The sequence below is a fragment of the Schistocerca gregaria genome, chromosome 3 (genome assembly GCF_023897955.1).
Source record: "Schistocerca gregaria isolate iqSchGreg1 chromosome 3, iqSchGreg1.2, whole genome shotgun sequence".
In the NCBI taxonomy this organism is placed as follows: Eukaryota; Metazoa; Arthropoda; class Insecta; order Orthoptera; family Acrididae; genus Schistocerca; species Schistocerca gregaria.
Genome location: NC_064922.1, coordinates 462,879,965 through 462,905,241, shown reverse-complemented (window position 1 = coordinate 462,905,241; position 25,277 = coordinate 462,879,965). Strand labels below are relative to the sequence as shown.

The 25,277-nt window shown below is 38.3% G+C and overlaps 1 protein-coding gene across 1 annotated transcript in view; it reads right to left on the bottom strand.

Annotated features, from left to right (window-relative positions):
- The window catches only part of LOC126353897 (PAN2-PAN3 deadenylation complex catalytic subunit PAN2), a 263,163-nt gene that overhangs the window by 218,091 nt on the left and 19,795 nt on the right, over positions 1-25,277 (bottom strand). The window contains exons 3-7 of the mRNA XM_050003120.1: positions 23,591-23,760; positions 23,377-23,497; positions 22,983-23,179; positions 13,441-13,648; positions 2,017-2,321 (exon numbers count right to left, since the gene is read on the bottom strand). Coding sequence (XP_049859077.1) covers positions 2,017-2,321; positions 13,441-13,648; positions 22,983-23,179; positions 23,377-23,497; positions 23,591-23,760 — 1,001 coding nt within the window. The remainder of the gene's footprint in view (positions 1-2,016; positions 2,322-13,440; positions 13,649-22,982; positions 23,180-23,376; positions 23,498-23,590; positions 23,761-25,277) is intronic.

Sequence of the window (25,277 nt, the reverse complement as noted above, 5' to 3'; positions counted from 1 at the left end):
TTGTGTTTAATAAAGAACTAGTAGAATGCCTCTTACTACTTCTACTAGAATTACAGGGAGATAAACCACCGACAGTTTTGGTGCGGGCAACAGTTGGCTAAGATCACTTGTCTTGCCTTCCTGCGTAGATAAAGCGATCATTAAGATTGGTTTTAAATCTGTATCATTAAATACTGTTTGGTCTAAAAACAAATTGTCAATGGCTGCACTTCAATCCTCATAGGGATAGATCATGCCAGACATCAACTCTAGGTGCTCCCAATATTATCTGAGAGAACAGATAACACACAAAAATGTGTCTCCATTTAATTCTGCATAACATTATTATACTGTGTTCAACAACTTTATGAAGCTAATGATACCTCTTGGTAATAGGTTGTAAACAGTCAGCACTACAAGCCTGTGCATTTCCTAATCAGTTATCAGGGAACAGTTTTCAAACACCTGTACAATAATTTTACAGTATATTGTTAATTTTTACTTTTTGACCATCTGACTACAACGGAATGAAACAATTTTCATGCCATACATGTTTCGCCTTTATTTTTTGCAAGGAAAGTTTAGTGGCAGGTTCTGTGGATGATTTTCTACATGTTTTGTTTTATTTCCTTTTCTGGCTTTGTACTACTTCTTATAATGCTGTTTTGGTTTCTGTTTCCTACACTTCCAGGTACTAGGAACTCAACACTTGTTTTGATACTTTGTTTTTGAAACACAGTATCTAGCGGATACCCTCCCCACCTCTCCCCTGCCCTCTGCGTAACCTGCAGCACTTCACTGTCCGCCATCCCCACCATAACATACTATCCCTCCCCCTCCATGCCCCAGCCTCCTCCTCACTCCCACCGAGTAGCCACTCCCGTCATGCATTGGTCCTGCTGCTCGCAGTGTGGTTTCAGTTGCCTGAGACTGCAGTCTTGTGTGAGAGTTGCGTTTGAGTAAGTGCATGCGTGCGTGTGCGTGTGTGTATTGTTGACAAAGGCCAATGGCCAAAAGCTTTAGGTGTGAAAGTCTTTTTGATGTGCCTATCTGCGACTCAGCATGTCTGCTATACGGTGAGTAGCAACTTTCCATCTCATAATACCAGTGGTATCACAGTCACATTCAGACACACACAATAAATCTATTGTCACTGCATCAGTCTTATTTTATCCTATGGATATGACAAGTACATTCTTTTTATTACTGAGGCTTCTGTTATTTTAAGGGAAGACATTATATACATTTTTTACTTGGCTTTGTGCAAGCAGCAGCATTATCTTCTGCTAGTAACTTATCAGCCTTTGCAGCTCTGGTGGTAGACAGCAGTGCACAATAAGGAGCATGAATTGTGAGAATGTAATAGGACAGAGGGGGGGTGGAAACTGTTGTGTGGAGGTTGTGAGGAGGTAATTTCCCCCCGAGTTGAGGCCATGACAATTTTGCAGGCTTGGAATGTTTTGGAAGGGGAAACTCCACCTGTGCAGTTTAGAACAGCTGGTGGTGAAGGCAAGGAGCAGGTGGCCTGGGTTTCGAAGCAGCCACTGGAATCAAGTGTGTTACGTGCAGATGTATGATGTGCCACAGGTTGGTCTACCTTGCTCTTAGTCACTCTTTGACTGTGGCCACTCATCCCGGTGGACATCCGTTTGTTAGTTATGCCAATATACAGAGCTGTGTGTTTTGTTTAGTGCTATGGCCCACAACTTGCCTTGTTTCTATTCTTACACCTTGAAACATTTCACATAACTCTTTTTATATGTATCACTTTCATTCATATCCTTCATTACAATGATGCACAATGCCCAAAATGAGAGGCAAGAAACTATTACTTGCTAACTATCAGAGCATATAATGTATTTAAATTATAGTAATTTATAGCGTACTCCCTACCCACTTTTGCTATCTGTATAAACCTTTTGCTCAATCTGTCAGGATTCTCTTTGCTATACACAGATGATATTTAGACACACTATTGTAAGGCAACAAAAGTATCATTTTGTGTACATTTAAGTTTTAAATTTAAGGATGCCTCACCTGTAGACTTTCTGCAAGAACTGTGGTGGCCAATCAGAGAGAAGAGTTGTGCCAGGTTGTGTATATGGTAAAGGAACAGTTGACAATGGTGGAGCATCATCTGTAAAGCCGATTGGTGGGAGAGGGTCGACAGGATCAGCAAACTCAGTCTCACGGGAGAAGGTGTTGAAAACTGGAGCAGTAGAAGCAGCACTCACAGGACCAGAGACTAATAAATGGATGGATCCACCTGCATCCCCCAATGCAACGCACTGGCAGGATGAAGATACATCAAACGCCAGGCACATTGAGCCTGCCGTGTCAACCTGCAATGAAAAAATTATTGTTAATAAAATAAAAACCCTTAAATATTAGTGATATTTAAATTACGATGCAGGTAATGGAAAAGGAAGAAATGAGATCCCACTAACAAAGAAGTAATGGTTGATAAATACTGCATGGACCAAAATACGAGAAATGCTAATTTTTATGAAAACTACACACCTAAAAACAAAAATGCTTTATTTTACATCTACATGGATATCCCGCAAATTATGCTTAAGAGCCTGGCAGAGGGTTCATTGAACCACCTTCACAATAATTCTCTCATTCCACTCCCCGAACAGTGCACGTAAAAAACAAGCACCTATACCTTTCCGTGCGAGCTCCGATTTCCCTTATTTTAATAACATGATTGTGTCTCCTTATGTAGATTGCCAACAACAAAACATTTTCACAGTGAGCACAAAAAGTTGGTGACTGAAATTACATGAAAAGATCCTGTCACATTGAGAAACACCTCTGTTTTAATGATGTCCACCCCAAATCCTGTATCACGTCTGTGACATTCTCTCCCTTATTTCCCGATAATACAAAACATGCTACTCTTCTTTGAACTTTCTCAATGTACTCTTATCTGGCAAGGATCCCACACCAAATAGGTGTACTACAAAAGAGAACTGACATGCATAGTGTGGGCAGTCTCTTCAGTATATCTGTTGCATCTTCTAAATGTTCTGCCAATAAATCTGTCTTTGGTATGTCTTCCCCCAACATTTTGTATGGGTTCTTTCCAATTTAAATTGTTCGTAATTGTAGTTCCCAGGTATTTAGTAGTATTTACAGGTTTTAGATTTGATTCATTTATTACATAACCAGTTTAACAGATTCCTTTTAGCACTCATGTGGATGTTTTAGTGTCAATTGTCAATTTTCACACCATAGAGGTATCTTTTATAAACCGTTCTGGAATAAGAGGCTGTAACACAACCTTGGGGAATGCCAGAAATCACTTCTGTTTTACACTGTGATTTTCTGCCTGTTACTATGAAACTGACCCCTCAGACATGGAATATTGTCTCAGTTATTTGTCTGGATTCCTGATTTCCTAAGTGTGCAATTTCACTACAAGCCACTTGTCAGCCAAGGTGTCAAAGCCTTCTCAAAATCTAGAAATGTGAATCAATTAGAAATCCTCTGTCAATAGCACTCAACACTTTGTGTGAGTAAAGAGGGAGTTGTGTTTCAGAAGAATGATGTTTTACAACTCGTGCTGTCTGTCACTAGACCATTCTATTCAAGGTAATTCACAGTGTTTGAACACAATACATTTTAAAAAATTGTGCTGCATAATGACGTTAATGAAATGGGCCTGTAATTTTGTGGATTCATACTGACTTTTTTAAATGTTGGAGTGACCTGTGCAACTTTCCAGTCGTTGGGTATGGATCTTTCGACAATCGATTAGTGGACCATGAGACTTATCTATTTCCAAGTTACTCATGTTGCCAGCTGAACAGAGAAGGACTGATTGTGCCTTGTCACTAGCATACTTACTTACAATCAGAATCTCTATTTTCTGCCAGGTTTCAAGACAGTTTTGTTGTGGAAACTATTATAAGTCTGCACTAAACTTCTGTGACAGGTCGCCTGTCTTGGGATATTACGCGATTGTTTAAATTTGGCATGCTTTTTAAAATTGTTCCTGCAACAGGGTTCTAACCTGTTCTGTGTACCAAGGAGGATCAGCTCCATCAATTTTTAATTTTTTTGTTATAAATCTTAATAGCTGTCAATTTTCTTTGCATTCACACCACATCTAGTCTATATAAATTACATTGTCTCCGAGAAAGGCGTGAAGTGCACTTTTGTCAGATTTTGAATGTGTAAAATTTTTGGAGGATTTGGAAACTATGCAACTCAGTCTATGACAACCCTGTGCTCACCAATCCCTGTATCCATTTTGATGTTCATAATGAGCTCAGGATTATTTGCTCCTAAGAGGTCTAGTGCGTTTTCACAACCGTTTATTATTTGGGTGGGCTTGAACTAACCGCTCAAAATTTTTCAGAGAATGTATTTAGCGCAATTTCAGACGATCTTTGATGCCTACCACCAGATTTAAACATGTATTTTCCACCAACAAATCGAGGGCAGACTGAAGTCACCACCAACTATAATTATGTGACTTGGGTTGTGTGTTTGAAATGATACTGAAGTTGTCTTTGAACCTTTCGGAAGTTGTATCAAGTGACTTTGGAGGTTGGTAAAAGGATCCCATTATTTTATTCTAGTTGTCAAGAATGACCTCTACTCATAGTAACCCAGAAGGACTATTTACTTCAATTTTGCTACGAGAGATCCTACTTCCAACAACAAACGCACCACTGCCAACGGTGTTTAGCCTATCCTTTCTGAACTCCGTTACCTACTTCACAAAAATTTCAGCTGAACTTGTCTCCAGCTTTAGCCAGATTACAGCATTGCAACATGTGCAATACAGTAACCTCAAAGTCTGTCTACACCAAATTTATCAACTACAACAGGGTCTGGCTCACCTACATAAAAAAAGAGTAATTCTGTGTTCAATACTGATTCTGCAATTGTTTTCAGGAAACACAGAATGTTTACAGTTGAAGATGTTGCTCTAGTTTAGATCAAAGCGTCATCCTCTTTAGAATCTCAACATTCATCACTGACCATTTCCTTTTCTTCATCAGATTATCTGGGTCTTCTAACATGTTACACTTCATTCCTTCATTTTAGCACACTCTAGGAACTGCCACTGCAACAACCACCATTCAGACACACTGCCCTATTTTATGTTGTTAGCTTTATTGGAAGTTTAATTTATTTGACTTCAGTTTCTTAGTTAAGTCATTGCACAGCTCCACAAAATGACTCTTTAGAATCTCATATTTATAAACATTGATTACTACCACTTGTACCACACCCACTGGTTTTCAGTTGCACCAGTAATGTCCATATCTAAATCACTGTATGGAACTGATTCAACATCAGGCAATAGTTTTCTCCATACACCATTCATAGAATTAACTGCATCTACCCCTACCATTAAACTACAACAAGAATTTACTGTCTTCAAATTTGTTATCCGAGTGAGATTAGCCTCTAAGCTTTGAAAACTTTAGAGGCTAGAGACCTGGCCCATGAGCTGTAGCAGTAGTGTTACTCGGTATGAGCACGACATCTGTATTAACACTCAGCTCAACAACGGGAAGTGCATGGTTTCTATTATTATTAATTAAGATGAACTAGCTTTCTTACACAATTTACTCATACTATGATGTACGATCCTATTATTTAGTTCTTCAGCAGAATAATTACTAAAAATTTAGCCATAAGCAGTTGTGTACCAAGGGTTGTTAAACATCGATAATTTATATGGAACAATATTCATGTAATGAACACATTTTGAAATTTAATTTATAAAAGTCTATTAAAATGGTGCTTGGAAAGATCAAACTAATCTAAAATGGAACAAAGGAATTTAATGCAGGTCCCACTAAAGACAAGATCAAACAGCCAAATTTCGTTTCAGAAGGGGGCACATGCCAGCCACTGCAGTTCTGAAGCCAAAGACTTCATATCTTTTTAATTCTTTCCCTAGCCACTGAGAAAGAATGACTATTTTCTTACACTGATGTTTGTTGAATAATGTGCTGGTTTTCCAGCTATATTCCATGCTGTAACAAACAGTGCCCACACTGAATTCACGGCGTCACATAGCTTGTTGAATATTAACAGTACACAAGTTTATAACAGCAACCCAAAGCTTAACTTATTTTCATAACAAAATTGAATTTTGTACACATTTTTTAAATGTTGATAGATACACTTGCTTTTCGTATTCCACATTATCTGGAAATACAATATTACTGCTTGCACTTTATGGCAACTAATGACTTGACTGTCTTAAATGGTAAGCACTTAAGTTAAAAAGGTTTATCAGTATGTCAAAGCAGAGGTTAAGTGTTAAAAGCAGTCAACAAACAGGGGTCATTGCAAATCCAGTGACCTCAAGTTGCAAAGAAACAAAAAAATTTAGGCTACTAAGTTTCAGGGAGTTGGTTGAGGTCAATACAAGAAAATTGGGATGAAAAATTTTCTGAGGCATCATTGCTATTAGAAGTTAGGGCACTTCAGAATCTACCGCTGTTTTTGAACACCTGTTACCAAGTACAGATTGTTCCACACATCCCACAGACAAAGTCCATATTCTCGCACGTTTTGCGGAAGTCAAGTAAGCCCACGGGTCAAAAAGATCGACACGAGTGGGATATGCCAATCACACTGGTTATGGAGCAGAGTACTTTCATCCCAACAAATGTTAAAATTGTAGCTGTTGCTGAGCTGCTCTTTGATATTACCAGTAATATCAACGAGGGTTCGTGAATTGTCAACTTGAAACCACATCATTTTACTGATAACAAAAAATTATTTTCTAGGCTGTGCAAAATCCATTTCTATGTAATTTCCTTTCTTTCAAAGTTCCAGGTTTGAGCTTTGGCCCAGCACTCAGTTTTAATCTGTTAGGAAACTTGACAAACAGTTCACACTCCATTCAATGACAAAAGATTCAATCAGGAAACAAGCAGAACCATTTACAAGGAGAGTGGAAGCACAACTTGAATGAACATGAGTGGACTTTCAACAATCCAGGCACAGCTACCTTTAGCAGTGCAAAAACGGCATCTCAATTTGAAGACTGCATCTGTAATCAATATGAGTAGTAAGAAAATCAATACTGTAACACTGAGCTGGATAATCCACTCATCAATTGTTTAAAATAATAAGGTCCTATTGCTTGTACATATTGTTAGTGATAAAATAGCTGCTCCACCCATATTAATTTTGCAATCTTTGAACAGTGAATTTTGATGGGCAGGTTGGCAACTGCTTACTGATAAATCAATTTCTATTAATCTTTCTCAATCTACTGTGCAAACAGTTGTTTGTTAGAAGCCTTAATCGGCTTTCTATGACATGATTGATCCAATTCCTCTCACCACGGTAATTTTTTTCAGTTTAGGATTAAACCTGTTTCACAGCTGTGTTCCGCAAATTCCTTTGGCTTTTTGGGACCTGCATCATGCTGCACCATACATTAAATGATAAAAGAAATTCATTCTATTTCCATGAATGATCAAAAAACTTTTGGTCCCTACACTACCAGTTTCTGTTAGTGATGACAATCTTTAAATCTGTTTTATAAAACATCCTAAAATAATAAAGTAAAAAAATATAGAATAATCCATTACCATGTCACAATTTATGATACACTACATGTACATCTGCAAGTTCCTATGAAGAGTGATGCTCAAACAGTGACTACTGATGAACAGTTAACAGTAGAGACCTCCACCATGATTATATCATTTATTGTTTATATTTTTTAAAGGTATCATCAATGATGCAGAAGGAAGCAGTTTGTTATAAAATATAAACAACTTTCAGACATCGCACACATATTGCTCATTCAATTCTTATACGTGATCCCCATTTCCTAGGTCCCTTCCCAGGAACACAAATCTCACATCAGCTTCTGGTCCACACACACAGTTTAGTGCTTGTCCACTAGCTTTGATTCTAAAGGTTTTACTCTTGCTAAAACTCATTGAGGTACCACCATACTTAACATGAACATGCCGATCAAAATACTGTAATATGTAATAGCAGCTAGGATAATTGCAATGGCTTATCACTATGACTCACAGAACAGTACAAAGCAAGATCTCGCATTCACTCGACCAATATGCAATCCAGCCAGATACTCTCCACTTCCCTTTACATTTACAAAAACAAATATTTACAATGTGCAAGTCAACAATGATAAAAGAATTTTTGTGCTAAAGATATGTGATTATTTACTAATAAAACTCAATCTTGGTGATTTTATGCTGTCTATCGCAATCAAAAATATTACGAACAATGTACACCCATCTACAACCTGAAGACATACCCTAAATTTACCACCCTCCCTGCACACAACGGCTCCACCACGGTCCTGATTACCTGAAAGAAGGCATCCTCAAACAGACTTTTCTGTCAACAAACCTTACTGTAGTAATCATCCACACTCAAGTTTTAGGCTTATCAAAGAATCTCCCACAAATCCAAGCTCCACTCCTACTTTCAACAGCTTTCCTAAGCTCGTAAGTCTAGGAATCTTTTACACCCCTCAGTAGCTGGTTATTGGGCTCCTGCTGAAAGAATCTATTGTCCTTGCCCAATACTTCCAATCAACTACCAGCAGCCTAGTTTCCCATATCAAAGCCACAAACCACTTCCTTCAATTCAACAACCCCCACTCTATTACTATTGTACCCTGCACGTCAACTTTCACCCTCTATATACCAACATTTCCCCACTTCTATGGCCTTACCACTAGCTAACACTGCATCTCACAACATCCTTGTCAATACAAACCCACGATCTCATTCCTTATACAGCTAACCATGCACATCTGCACATATTACTGCATCTCCTTTGATTGGAAGATATACAAACAAATCCATAGCCCATCCATAGGCAATGACATGGCATCCGCCTATGCCAACCTATTATGAGCAATCTAGGAGAAAAAAAGCTTTCCTAGTAATCCAAAATCCCAAAACTGTTTGTCTCTTCAGGTTTGTAGACAGCACCTTTAAGATGTGAATACAGGGTCAAGACACAATAGAGATAATTCTCCCCTTCATTTCACTTTGCCTTCTCTGCATAATGTCACCTTCCTGAAAACTGATTCCATCTTTTTAATGACCCAATCCAAACCTCTGTCAATATCAAGCTCACTAACCACTACCTGTACCTCAATTTTGATAACTGCCACGTTTTCAATGCCAAAGAATCTGAGCACATGTAGGCTGTGCATCTGCAGCAATGAGAAGCCCCTTGCCAAGTATACTGTAAGTCTTACTAAAGCCTTCACAGACTAACACTATTAGTCTGTAGACTAAATATATTTCTATGTCATATCCTCACACCCCCTCAATCCTCCAACCACCCAGACAAACCAGCTGCAAAGAAGTGACTCCTCCTCCAACTTCCTCCAACCAACTGCTATGAGCCATGTCAATAGGTGATAAATTCCAATGATGGGCCAATCCTGTACTACTTGTGAGTTCTTATTTGGCAGCAAGTAATGACAAGATTCAATACTTCGGAAGTGTATCGACATCTCAACTCTTACACTATAGCCTGTTTTGGAATCTGTTCTTGTAAGATTATTGGTTGTTCATTTCTGCAAGATAGATTAGGAATTATGTGGTTACTGTAATTGCTAGTACTCCTGTCAATAGCAATTAAAGTCAAAGAAAAGAAGTGTCTGGGTCCCCTACCCTTTCAGGCTATGAACTCTCAGGCAAAAATCACATCCACATACATCCTTTAAGACAATCATCTAAAACCTTTAACTTAGTCCAGGTTCCAATTTTTTGGTCAAAATTGATCTAAGTAGCAGAGACAATGAAATAAAATTGGTGGAATGCATTTATAGTATTTTACCTGGCAGCAGAGTGTCAGTCAATATTATTCTTCCTCCATCTAGCAGAATTTACTTTTTTTTCTTAAAAAAATTCACAAGTAGTTATAACATTAGATTCTGATTGGTTACAATTATTATACACTTATGTAACATTCTTCTCCATCCAATCCTCTAATGTTTATGATTACCTTGCATCCTGGTGGACACCTGGTTGGTAGTCATACCAATATAAAAAGCTAGGCAATGATTGCCGAAGAGCTGATATGACATCACTGTTTTCATAGAGTCCAACCTCTGACAGAATAGGATAGGCCTGCGACAGGACTGGAATAGAGTGGGTGGACTGGGCAAGCTTTGCACAGGGGCATTATCCCTGTGGAAAGGGGTTTCGATGTGGAGTAGCAGAGAGATTTTCTAGGATGTTGTGGAGGTTTGGTGGACGACAGAACAATTTTAGGAGGAGTAGGAAGATTCTTTGGTAGGATGCCCCTCATTTCAGGCATGGTGATAAGTAATCAAAACCCTAACAAAGGATTCAATTCAGTTGTGGTACTGAGTGACAAAGGTTCTTAGAGATTGTGGGAGGGCTGGAGGTGTGAGGGTAAATGGTACGGGATATATGTTACTGGACTAGGTCTGGGGGTATAGTCACTGTCTGAAGGCTGTGGTAAGACCCCTCAGCACACTCTGCAAGGCAGTTCTTGTCACTGCAGATATGCCATCCCCGGCTTGCCAGACTTTATGGTAGGGACTTTTGGTTGCGGAACATATGACAACTGTCAAGATGCCAATACTGTCAGTGGTTAGTGGTTTTAAATTGGACAGGTGTGGACGGAGCTGTCAAAAAGGCGATGGCCAATGGAAGGTAGCACACTGGGGTGACTAGGACTAGATTAAGTGGATGGGAGAGAAGTTGTTAAGGTTGTGGAGGAATAAAGAAAAGGTGTCTTGGCCCCGAGCCCAGATCTTAACAATACCAATGAATCCAAACCACAGATGGATTTTGGTGTTTTGGGAGGCTCAGAAGGTCTCCTGATAGCCCATAAACAGGCTGGCATATGAAGATGCCATGTGAGTGACCACAGCTGTGCCACAGATTCATTTACACTTTCCCTTCAAAGAAGAAGTACCAGCGAGTTAGGATAAAGTTACTACGATGTATGAGGAATGAATTAGAGTATCTGGTGTCTGAAGAACTTTGGGTAAGGTAGTATTCAATAGAGGTAAAGACCACTGGCATGAGGAATGCTGGTGTGTAGGGAAGTGATGAGTAGGGATCCAGGATTCAAAGTGGTAGAGGATGGTGGAAAGTCAGTGGAGGAAGTGGTTGGTATCATTGGTGTGGAAGTCTGACAGGCAATTGGTTGGGGGTGTTTGTCAATGATGGTGAAAATTCTTTCAGTCGGCAAAATAACCAGCTACAGTGGGGTGTCTAGGATTGTTGGGTTTGCGATTCCTGAAGAATATGTGGAAGATAGGTGTGCAGGTTGTCATTGGAGTAACAAGGGAAAGTGATTCAGGGGAGCTGTTCTGGGAAGGGTCTAAGTCTTTCAATAGGGATGGAGGTTATGTTTGGTTTCTGGGATGGGATCACTCTCGTGGAATTTGTAAGTGAAGGACTCATAATTGGCAGAGGCATTCTTACACAGGCAGAGCCACATGGCACCCTCCTATGTCAATCTGTTGATAGGCCACCTACAGGAGATCTTCCTAGCCTCCGAAAATGCTGGACCCATGGTCTGTTTCAGGTTCACTGATGATTCCTTCATGGTCTGCACTCAAGGCCAAGACACTATATCTTCAATGCTTCACAAGCTTAACACCTTATCTGCCATCCAATTCACATGGTCCTCTCCTCAACCCAGTGTGCCACCTTTCTGGATGTTTAGCACCTCCTCTCTTATGGCTCTATCAACACCTCTGTTCACATTAAACTCACCAAACACCAACATTACCTGCATTTTGACAGCTGTAATCCCTTCCATACCAAAAAATCCCTCTTAACCTCACTACCTAAGACTAGCATATATGCAGTGACAGGAACTCCCTTGCCCAGTATGCTAAGGGTCTTGGCATGGTCTTCACAGGCTGTCACTATCCCCAGACTTAGACAGTCTCTCACCATCTCCAAGAACCAGCTACTAAGGAGTGTCCCCTTTGTCACCTAATACCACCCCGGACTAGACCAAATGAACCACATCCTTTGCTAGGGCTTTGACTACCCATCATCATGCCCTGAAATAAGGGGCACTTTACCCAAAATCTTTACCAATCCTCTTAAAGTGGTGTTCTGTTACCCATCCAATCTCCATGTCATAGTCCATCCCTACATCACTCCCAACCCCTTGCCACAGATATTTACTTCTCCACCCACTCCCAATTGATGCTTCCACTTTATGTGAGAATTGCATTCCAGTCTGAGCAGCTGGACATGGTGGTCATGTGTGTGTGAGGTGTCCTTGATTATGTGAATGAAGTTAAGGTGTGGGGAAAGGGGGGGGGGGGGGCGAGGTGTCTGACAAAGGCTTTGGCCAGAAGCTAGTATGTAGTTGTCATTTTGTTGACCTTGTCTGCAATTTATTAATGTGTTATCTTTATGGTGAGCAGTACTCTTAACTTTATCATATACTGTTTCCTTTTTCTCTCTTCCTTGAATGAGTAAATTGCCCACTCCTCTCATATATGTTAAACCTAATACTGTTAGTATGTGTTTACTACTAGTTTATGTAAATATGGTCTGATGTTATATATATATAATTTGCTTGTGCTAAACAAAATTGTGTCATAGTCACCAGCATTATAATCACTATATACAAAAGACATATCTACATGTAACTTAATTTGCCAGAATATTTCAAATGTCATAATCATTCTTTTCAAGTATTAGTTCCATGATAATTGGCAGGGACCAAGTAACCATTTTATTTGAGTCTGACGATAATACCTTGAAGTTTAACTAAATGAACACTTACAAAACTGCAAGAGTGCACTTCAACAACTGCAAGTAGCAGAATCGCATAATTCTCTATCACTACTCGGCATGCTACATGAATTTAACGTACGTTAAAGCAAGATACAGTACTCGAACCCTAACAAACATTAAAAGAAAGCTACACTGCGAATTTCCAACATGAATAGAAGAAATTTATTGCCATAGGTGGAAACTTGTGGCAGAGCAGAATTATTCAACCAATAGAGAAATGACTAAAGTTCTCAACAAAGATCTATTTGTGCAGTACATTTGCAAACTGATGCTGTATCATGTGGGAGATTCAGCAATGCAATTTATTATGTCTTACAGCTGAATGTCAAGAGTGTCACGTAGTCTGCAGCTTTGAATGTAGGAATAAGTAGTGATAAATTGGGAACATAATCTTAAGACCTGCATAACCTTATAAATTTACATCCTACTTAATCATCAATGGGTTAACATTACCTCAATATTTTATCCAATACATGTTTTCAACTATAATTCTCCCTCTAACTTTACTGAAATTTATATTAACCCTGTCCATTATTTTTCTGTATTTTGCTGCATCTAATCTGATCAGCATCACATGCTGCAGTATGAACTCAGTAGAAACATATGTCAACAGCTTTCATTAATATAATTTACTCACAGAACATTGCTTTAAGTTTTACATGTTTACAACACACACCTGATAAAGGCTGAGTCCTGAAGAATCCAATGCTACTGTGTCAAGGAGTTGCAGCTGACCCAGAGCTGATACAGTTGCCAATCTAGATGAGAATGATGGCAGAAATCTTAACAACAAAGGATCCACCACAACAGGTAATGGTGCAAGTGCTCTCAACATCCGCAGATCGTAGACCATTAAGAAGCGATCCACTGACAAACCACATTGCCTGCAGAACACAATTTTTTTCTCAGAAATGCTATTACGGCAATGCAATTCAACAAACAATTCTCAAGTGTCAATATACACACTTGCACAAATGGAATCGCATAACTAAATTAACTTTAATAACTGCTACATTTCAGCACCTATAGATATAAATGTGGTCATTATTACTGAGAAATTTCTTGATTTACACCATTATTTTGTGCCTCTTATGACAAAAGGTTCCCATGAAAAATTCCTACCACATTTGCCAATAGTTGCATATCCTTCAATACTCACCTTTTTTTATTAGAAGGCAACACATTTTCATACTGTTAATTCTTGACAGAATTAATGTGTGTGGCTTTATTCATCTTATGGGGATTGGTTATTCTGGCGTCAATACGTAACACTTTTGGTTAGCTTTACATTAAAGATGAGAGTTAAGTGGGAGTTGAGTTCAACAATTAGTGTGTGTGTGTGTGTGTGTGTGTGTGTGTGTGTGTGTGTGTGTGTGTGATGCTATACAACTCAGGCAAATCACATTATGGTTACACATTGACAAGATTAATGGCTGCAAATAAAAACATAGCGTTAAAAATGGATACAGATAATGAACAATATTTTTAATGGCCTATGCAGACAATGAAATTCGTTAGAAGGAAAAACCCAGTCTTTTAGGGATCCCTACTCGGTTTTCTCAGATTTGGACCAAAATTGATGTGTAAGTGTGCTAAAAAATTGACTAAAGATTTTCAAGTTTCTAGCTCCTGCATTGTAATATTGTGTAAGTAGAGGTTTCATAAGTGAAGGAAAAACCCACTTTGTGGTGAAATCTCAAAATTTTTAGCCATGTTCAAAGTGTTTTTAATTTAGTTGGTAACTGTAGTGTAGCATCAAAACTTGATGCAGTTTGCACTGTGCACATACTAAGTTTTATATCATAAGAATCTCTTATTTTGCTCCAAGTGGCAGTCAAATTTTTTGATCAATATGGTAGCAACAAAAGTTCGCTGAACTTTTAAGTATCTTGATCTCTATATGAACATAGTTGGTTTCCGAAGTTTTCCTTGTACACCACCGCTGTCCCACAGTTTTTTCACAGAATTTGTTGGTTATCAGTTTTGGGCTCATAGTTTTTGAGATAGACAGGTTAAATTGTAACAAATTTACAGCTAATGTAGGGTATTTCTGAATTATTTTATCACAGAAAGGGGGGGGGGGGGCAACAGTTTCAGACTTCCATTAACTAACACTTGTACGAGTCTCTAACTCTTCTTCTTTTTCAAGGGGGAAAAAAAGAATCTCCAAGTATCACACTGTAATCCTCTTTTTAGGAGGAGGATTACAGTCAGAAAAAATTGGAGCCAGATTAACGAAATTCTGGTAAATCAGCTGAAAAATTTCAACAAAGTGTGGTTTTGTTGGTTGAAAGAAATTTAAACTGTCACATGGGACTCACTAATAACTTGGCTGCTGTTACAACTTACATTTCATCTGATGACGATGTGCAGATGGAAGAGTGTGCCAAACTTAATAGCAGTGAGTTCTCTCTGGGCTATCCCTCTTAAAACTCAAAAACGCATTAAACACAGTTACAAAGGCTACATCAAACACCAAATTAATAAGGCAAGAAGCTTGATAAGTAGCCAAGTGGTATCTGCTATTGCCGATGTCAATTCTGGCAAGATACCGATTGAGAATTCCAAGATTTAACAATGTTTTGATTTTTTGTGTAATTTGTATTTCTACTGGAATTTTCATTTATTTGATTAATTCTGGAGTTACATTAACATGCTATGCTAATTATCAACACCAATTATTTAAACATTTTTGAATATTTAATTGAATAATGTCCGAGTTAGATAAATCAAAGTTTTAAGTCCAGTGATCAAAATTTTTTGTGATTCCATGTGCTCACAACTCAATTTTTCTACATTTAATTACGATTTAAACTGATTAATAGATACTTACGTCTGAGATTTCACTTCAAACGACAGGGAATTTCGAAATCTAATGCAGGTACTAATTGCCATGAAAACTAGAGGTAGATACTTACCTAATAAACGTTTCTCTAAAAGAACAGCCCCGAAATCTGTAAGTACAGCATTGGTATCTTTAAGGTGAGAGTGATTACGCATTTACAAGACCAGAGTGTCTTCGGCATTTTCTTCACCAATAATCAGTTGAGTTTGAAGTTAAACTTGAATTTCAGAGTTCGTATGAAAATAAAAAATTAAATTAAAATGATTAACTATCAAATTTGAACTCGATTTGTAATTTATGAGTGAAAACAGAAACAGCACTGCATTACATATGAATACTGGAAAAAAACAATGTCAATCTCTTAACGCGCCTTGGTTTGACATGCCTACAGAGAAGAAATTCAGTAAAATTGCATTTTGGACTGGTTTTTAAAATCTATGCTGGAATCTCCAACAACAAGAGCAAAATAAGGTCACTGCCCTAGTAATCATATATCACAGTGTCTATGCATTCTATACCAACATTGGTTGGACACTGCAGTGACTATTAAACAGCAAACCACTGGACCTTGAACACCCATAATGGCCATTTGCAGTGCCTGGGTTATTTCAGAAACACTGCTACATAATCCGAATTGTCACTATGACATCACCAGGTTTCAAAAACCAGTGCAGGATGGGAAGAATGGCAGCATATGCAATGATGTCTGCTAGATGTTTGCATAATATGATTGCACATTATGAAACAATTCAAACTGTGTTGTTTTTGAGGCATTTGTAAAAACTGCCACTATGATATGAAAATATGATAATCTGTTTGATCCAGTTTTGCATTTCCCTATTTATAGCACTATTCTGGGATTTCAGATGGTGCATAAATCCTGAATTCACGATTAAGAAAAGTACAGACAATGATGTTCTAGAACGAACTACAGACAACATCAATTTTTTTATGTTTTAGAAGTATGAACCACATCTTGTCATCTTGTTCTATGATTGCATCTTGCGACTTTTGAGTAGTTACACCTCTGTTGGTGCTATCAGCAACTGAGTACACTGAACAACAACATTTCCACTTTTTGACAGCGCAAGTGACAGCTTCTACGGCATCCAATGCGATTTGAGATACTCTTGTGTTTCGAAGAATATATCCAACATTTATTGCTTGCAATGATTCCCTTCTAATACGAAGGAGAACCATATGAACACTGAAGCCTTGCTTCTTATTAAATTTCATTATTCTAGATAAATGGGACATACCCGATAGGTTTTCACCAGTGAGTCTGCGAGTATCTAAATATGTGACAAGTGGCTGTATCTTCTGATCGCGCACACTTCTGTTTATCTAAACTGACTGCTCCAACTAAATGGGGTGCATACTACTACATAGCAGATAACACTTTGCTACTTATAAAGCTTCTCACCTGGTTAACTTTGTGTTTGATGTAGCCTTTGTAACTGTGTTTAATGCCTTTTTGAATTTTAAGAGGGGTAGCGCCAAGAGAACTCAAACTGCTATTAAGTTTGGCACACACTCCCATCTACACATCGTCATCAGATGACATGTAAGCTGTAACAGCAGCCAAGTTGTTATGGAGTCCTATGTGACAGTTTAAATATCTTTCAACAATGTAACCACACTTTGTTGAAATTTTTCAGCCAATTCACCAGTCAACTTCGTATATCTCTCTATTGCAGGAAAAAGGACCCTTAAAAGTTGGACAGAGACAGAAAAAGATCTGATAATGGCTCTGTTTTTATCCAAACCACACCTTCCCCCCTCCTACATTTTCCAGCGAACTGACTCAGGAAAGTGTAACATGCAGGAAATCACAGGAAATACAAGCTGTAGATTCAATGCCTATTGTTTGTTTACGAAGACTGCTAGCTTAAGTGTTTTAACAGACATTGTGTTACAAGTTTAAATTACTGTGATTTTATAATTATCAATGATATGTCTCACATTAGAACACTAACATCTTTTTAATGCTGTTTCATGGCACAGTTTTGCTTTTGTGTTTTATTTACACCACTGGACATGATCCAAATGAAGATGGAAAAACACCTTTTCATGATAAACAGAAAGGCAATAGCCGAGTGTTGACATACGCAAATGTGTGCACGGGTTTCCCCTCTTCGATCTGATCATGTCAAATGATATAAATAAAACAAAGAAGCAAAGGTCTTTTCTGAAACCACATTAAAAATATATTAATGTTCTTATGTGAGACTTATTATTGATAATCATCATAAAATTACAGTGAACAAAAGTTGTAACACAATATTTGTTAAAACACTAAGTTTGCAGTCTTCGTAAACACTGAACAATAGGCACAAAAATCTACCTCTTGTGCCAACAATGAGGTCACTTGGTTCAGGCACATCCTGAGTGATGAAGGCAGAAATTGTCATGTCACAGAGAATTTTGAGGAGGAATGTTTACATCTAACATGAGGTCGTGCCAACATACTCTAGTACGGCTTAACATATTTAATGCCGAAATAATCATTCATGAATGCCCTTTATAGAGTGAGCCATCTTCAAAAGTAGTGTATTTGAATAAATGACGGTGAAATTAAAGTAGTTGTAATACAACACAATGAGCAGAAGGAATGTTGCTACTAGAGTCACTGTTGTTACATAGTGATTATCACTGTGGCTCTGCACACTTTCCTGCCCTTCCAAACACTGCGACCCTACAATACAGGTGGCCGTGGTTCAACATGCCGACGAAGAAAATCTCGCATACTGTGCTAACACTACGATTCGCACGAAGTAATGGCCGCTATCGACAGGGGATCTCAAGTTGATTCCGTATTTCTAGATTTCCGGAAAGCTTTTGACACCGTTCCTCACAAGCGACTTCTAATCAAGCTGCGGAGCTATGGGGTATCGTCTCAGTTGTGCGACTGGATTCGTGATTTCCTGTCAGGAAGGTCGCAGTTCGTAGTAATAGACGGCAAATCATCGAGTAAAACTGAAGTGATATCAGGTGTTCCCCAGGGAAGCGTCCTGGGACCTCTACTGTTCCTGATCTATATAAATGACCTGGGTGACAATCTGAGCAGTTCTCTTAGACTGTTCGCAGATGATGCTGTAATTTACCGTCTAGTAAGGTCATCCGAAGACCAGTATCAGCTGCAAAGCGATTTAGAAAAGATTGCTGTATGGTGTGTCAGGTGGCAGTTGACGCTAAATAACGAAAAGTGTGAGATGATCCACATGAGTTCCAAAAGAAATCCGTTGGAATTCGATTACTCGATAAATAGTACAATTCTCAAGGCTGTCAATTCAACTAAGTACTTGGGTGTTAAAATTACAAACAACTTCAGTTGGAAGGACCACATAGATAATATTGTCGGGAAGGCGAGCCAAAGGTTGCGTTTCATTGGCAGGACACTTAGAAGATGCAACAAGTCCACTAAAGAGACAGCTTACACTACACTCGTTCGTCCTCTGTTAGAATATTGCTGCGCGGTGTGGGATCCTTACCAGGTGGGATTGACGGAGGACATCGAGAGGGTGCAAAGAAGGGCAGCTCGTTTTGTATTATCGCGTTATAGGGGAGAGAGTGTGGCAGATATGATACACGAGTTGGGATGGAAGTCATTACAGCATAGACGTTTTTCGTCGCGGCGAGAGCTTTTTACGAAATTTCAGTCACCAACTTTCTCTTCCGAATGCGAAAATATTTTGTTGAGCCCAACCTACATAGGTAGGAATGATCATCAAAATAAAATAAGAGAAATCAGAGCTCGAACAGAAAGGTTTAGGTGTTCGTTTTTCCCGCTCGCTGTTCGGGAGTGGAATAGTAGAGAGATAGTATGATTGTGGTTCGATGAACCCTCTGCCAAGCACTTAAATGTGAATTGCAGAGTAGTCATGTAGATGTAGATGTACATGATCATTAACTTGGCTTATATCCTGCTTGTTTTGCTTTGTTCCAAAGCTGACTCAATTATCAGTGTTGAATGTCATGATAATGTCAAAAGAAACTTGAAATGAGGGAAATGTTGACACATGGAATCTTTAATGATAAATAGCACTGTTTTGAGAGGATACGACTTCTGTTGGGGGACAAAAAATAAAGTAAAAAGCGGTAAAACGTACAATGTGGGTATGTAACAGACCAAGTTTTTCCATGTATATAAACATACTGACATCTGGAGAAGTGTGTGTCAGAGAAGATTTAAAACAGAAACAAAACTAACAGCACCATATAAAAAGCAAGACAAAGTTTTTTGCATTGGAGTTAAGTCTCGCACGCTTGAATTTTTGGAGGATGCTGAAGGATTGTTTACCTGTCAGAATTTATGGAATAAAAGTTAAAAAAGCACTGCTAAGCTGTTTGAAAGAAATGTTTATTGCTTATTGAAACAAGCATGGCTAAGGAAAGGGCTGTATCATATTAAGTGAACTCGGGCCAAACGATATGTCACTGCTGGATCCTCACATATGCACTCAATAAGTGTGTGCGTGTGCGCGCATGCGTACGCACAAGTATGTTATTGTGCATAGAGCACCAGAATGTTGAACAAGATAGAAAATTCTTTTGGTGGGTTTGGTAGTTGACAGCATTGGATAGAAAGCTTGCATGTTGCATCAACTTAAGAGTTAACCTGGAAGAAATGCACTTCAATCACACCTTACTAAACAGTACAAGGACACTAATCCCGAAGAAGCTGGATGATGGGATGTTTGCTTTGCGAGGCTCTCAACTGCGCAGTTATCAGCACCCATACAAATTCCCAACCTTTGCTCAGCCCAATCTTGTCACTTTCATGAATTACGATCAAATGATGACAACACAAACACCCTGTCATCTCGAGGCAGGTGAAAATCTCTGAACCCGCCAGGAATCGAACCCGGGACCCCGTGCTCTGGACGCAAAACGTGACAGCGAAACCACAAGCTGCAGACTGAAGAAACTGGAATACTAACAGTGGATCCAAACATATTGTTCACCACATTACAGTGAGCAACTGAGAGTAGATGATTATCAAATCAAAAATTTCAGACCTAATCAATCACCACTGTCTCAATAAATAAATAAATAAATAAATAAATAAAAATAAATAAATAAATGTCTCAAAGCTGTGAGGCAAAGGTATAAGCCTGGTGAAATTAACTGTTGAGTTTGACATTACTGACAATTACTTCTTTGTTCTGCAGGATTATGTCCAATGTTTTCACTGGAAAAACAACTTGACTACTGTGCCACCCACAGTTGTCTACTTTGTCTAAAATGAGCAAATACAATGAAAAGCTTTTGCACAATTAGTGACACCCAAAGACATTGTAATGTCCCCACAGAAAATACCCTCTACCACACACCAATTAATCATTTTCAATCAAACCATCCACATTCATTCACTTTGGAAAAGTTATCTGATCCGATTTTCTCGTAATATATGCAGCGACAGCTCGACTACGCCAAACTACTTTCTAGTGCGTTTATTCTTTGAAATAACAGAGATGCATATATGCACTCTTCATGATTGTTAGAGTGGTAACTAGGACAGCTTCTGGAGTATCTGTTGAGGGATTGATGTGTTTCCGAGATATACATATTCTGCTTTTCTTCTCACTAGAGCAAGCCAATTAACATTTGTGCCTCTAGCGGTTTGTTTTAAGAGGAAGAGACTGTAAAGGGAAATAATTAAGGCGTGGAATCACCGGAGATCTGGACATGTAATGGCGATGGATTTAATACACAATTTCTTCCATTAATAAGGTTTGTGACTTTTTTGTTCTGGAGTGAATGAACGAATGAGTTTTTTCTGAATCATTTGATGATCACGTTGGCCCTGTAATTAGTGGGGAAGTTACAGCTGTGTCGAAGAGAGCCTGCAATCACTGAGTGTGTTAAATCATCCAGAAACGCTTCATACACATCTGGAATTCACAATCTTTCGTAAAAGGAACAAATTGTCTGAACGATTTATTCTCCCAACTGACTGCAGTGTTTAACAGTAATAATAAATGTAAAGATCTCTTACAGCAAGCCAGCCGCTGATTACCAAGACGAAGGACTCCAACAAAGATTCTATTTGGCTGATTTCACATAATGAAATATTATATTAAAAACTTTATATAGGTAAAGGAGAGAAAGAGAGAGAGCAAATGAAAAATGGAGATAATACTAATAATCCTCCGTTAGTCTAATTTTTCCACCTGTCTTATCACGGATCAGCCAAGAAATGGGAGGCCCTTACTTTACTGTATAGATTTGTGTGTGAAGGTGAAGGGAGCTTAAAGGCAATAGATACACATCTATACAGACAAGACATTACACAGAGATAGCGGCTACCTGCATTAATCATCTATTCTTAGATAAAGAGACTGCAACTTATTATATGAACATTTAAAATTGTTAAAACCATGATGAAGTAGCAGTTCAAGATATTGTGACAAAAATAGTGCATTTACTGGGAAAAATCTTCAGAGAGAGAGAGGCCTTCAGTCAAGCACAAAATCTGTTCTACCATCTCCAAGAATTTAGTGTAAATGCTGTGTGGAACTCTTTCACAATAATAAATGATTAATCTGAATATTAGGGAATTGGAGGCACTGTAAAACGACTGGCTGCACAAGCTATCACTAGTTTATTCCAAATGATTCGAAAACATTTCAAGCAAAAACCACTACCAAGAGATTTCTTGCCATTTGCTGCCAAAAGAATCAGAACCAGCTGATAATGTTTCTTACAAAGCATGTTATCCCTATGTCTCCAGTAGCACATAATAACTTTCCGCAAAAAATTTCTTGCTTTGAAAGCATAAATGCTGTTTTGTATGTACAAAACCCATCATGTTTAAGGCATTAAATAGTTATGTTCTTTACACTCTACTCAAAAGTCACACACGGTTCTGAAAGTCTAATGTTCTTACTGTTAAATAGGTCTCTTGTCACTGTCCACTATCTGCGAACATTAACACACTTCAACAGTGAGAATTAATTCCCCGATATCCCTGCATGGCATTTGAAACAGTTTGGTGTGCCAAATGACAAAACTAGCAGAATTTGCACAATGTAAAGTATTCAAATATCTGGTGAAGTTTTGCAGCTTTGTAATTATCTGCCAAATTACAGCATGGCTGCAATTTCTGAAATGTCACCACACTTCATTTAAGAGTCCAATACTCAGTTTTAAAATTTGGGAGCTAGAAATTTTTTAGGTGTGTATTTGATCATTTAGCAAACTTTCAAACCAAATTTGAACAACATCTGAGATAGTTTAGTGGGAATCTTTTCTAACACTAGACCACTTGACATGGAAAGACCCTCGAGGCAAGACATATTGTACACTTCAATTTGAATACAACTATTTAATTTTTTATAAATTAGCTGCAGTTTAAGAACATTTCAACTTACCGGTTTGAAAATCCACACGTGACAAGTAGATTTCCATGAACATCGAAATCAGAGAGACTACCAGAGTGTGCATCAAGTGAGTGTTCCACACTCAGTGTGTTTGGATCACGAAGATCGATTCGACCCGAAGGATCACCAGCACATATAAAGCGACCTGACTGACGCAGTATAGCACAGCCATTTTTCCCAACTTGATGCTGTTGAGAGATAAGTCACATGCATAAAAAACTGTTACAATGTGAAATATACTTGCACTTTAAAAAGCTTTCTGTCTATACTTATGTGAGACTTACTGAACCACTTCCCATCATTACTTGCTGTCTGATACCAATGACAAATAGAAACAATGAAGTAATTAACATTTAATGAAATGGACAGTACTTTTTATACTTGCCAGTTTAATTTCTTGTCGCCGAGGTAGATTGAATTCAATAATTTTTTCTTGATGGCCACCCATAAGCACTGTGTCTTGGGACAATTGTAATTGACACTGCATGTCTTCCATGTGGACAGAGCTATTCCATAAAAGAAAATTCATGTGAGGTTTCCGAGACAAGGATTTATATGTACTTCCAATTCCTAGCTATAGTAACGAATGAAATTATTACCTGTAAGTAAATACAGGTATGCCTCTCCTAATCTGGCAACGAAGACTTGTTGTAGTTAATGCTAGGATACCCTCATCAAATGTATGAATATGCCGTACCTCTTGGTTAGCATGTACTTGAAATGATGTGTACTTCTGCATCCCTGGACCATAGTATGAGGTAACATGTCCCTAAAAGAGAAATCAGAGTCTATATTGTAAAATCATATTGAAAGACATCTTTTATTTAAGCTCCACTGCTCATGTACAAATAATACCATACTCTGAAATGTACATAAAACTTAGCAAACATATACAGTTTTTATTTTATTTATTTATTTTATTTTTTTGGCTACTTATCTTGTCATTAAAAGCATCCAACCACTCATCTCAAAAGTATCTGCTTATCTTCCTCAGTCCTGTGCTTACATTTTGTGAATGAGAAGTTTATACTGGTCATCAGTGCATTATTCTGGGACAAAATATGTCTTAAAATGCTTAATGAAAAATAAATAAAAATAATTGGCTGATTCGCCAAAGTATTTGGTTGGACATGTAACAAGTTTGTTAACATAATATTCAATGCCACATTATTAGGGATTTTTTTTTAACAGACTTTACCTACAAACTGACAAATGAAATGCATACATATCTGTAAGTAGGTACCAAACAAATGTGTATTATACCTGAAAAACAACAACAACAACAACAACAACAACAACAACAACAACAAAGGGCCATCAAAATGTTTCCGTTTGGAAGCCGTATAGTCCAGTTTTGGTATGCCAATCAGGCAAAACTGCCACGTAACACGGAGGCAATCATCCTATCGATGCAACAAATTAAAGATACCAATATGGTGAAACACAATGTCCTGTTGCTTGATGAAGTCCACATCCTCATCCAACAGGAATCATTGACATTTTATGGTATTTTTTAAGTGACTAAAAGCGTGATAATTGTACGACGACATTTGTGATATGGGGTCACACGTCACAAAACAGCAGCACACCTTGTCGCACCATTCCATGATGCTGATTTTCAACAGATATGGTGTTGCATACACATTCTTCATTCTCCAATGGATGTCTACCACTCTTTGTTCTTGGGCAGCCAAGAAAAGCACAATAGCATGTTGTTTCTGTTTGGATGTATTTGGTAATAACGTCACCACTGTTCACGTTTCCACATGAGCATCAGAAAGACAAGAATGCCACACGAATTCCTTGCCTACATGTCAGGGCTCATAAATACCTGCACTGGAGTCCTATGTTGCATACATGCTGCACCAAAGCCTTCTAACAGAAGCCCGTTGATTGCCCCTTATACCTTTTATTGATTGCTGCATTACACTCAAAGCAATTATCAGGCACTATTCCTCAATATAATTGTCATCTCTCTCTGTAAACAACAGTCAGGACATTAGCCAATTGCTGAATTTATCTACTTCTTGATTATGGAGCCATTCACAAACCACTGTGAAAGTCATCACTGCTGGGAAATTGGCGATCGCTGCTAGTAAGTTCCCCCACAGGCCTACATCATTGCCTATTGTCAATGTCTGCAGCCTTCATTCCCAATCAGTATTACCTATATACAGGGTGTTTCAAAAATGACCAGTATATTTGAAACGGCAATACAAACTAAACAAGCAGCGATAGAAATACACCGTTTGTTGCAATATGCTTGGGGCAACAGTACATTTTCAG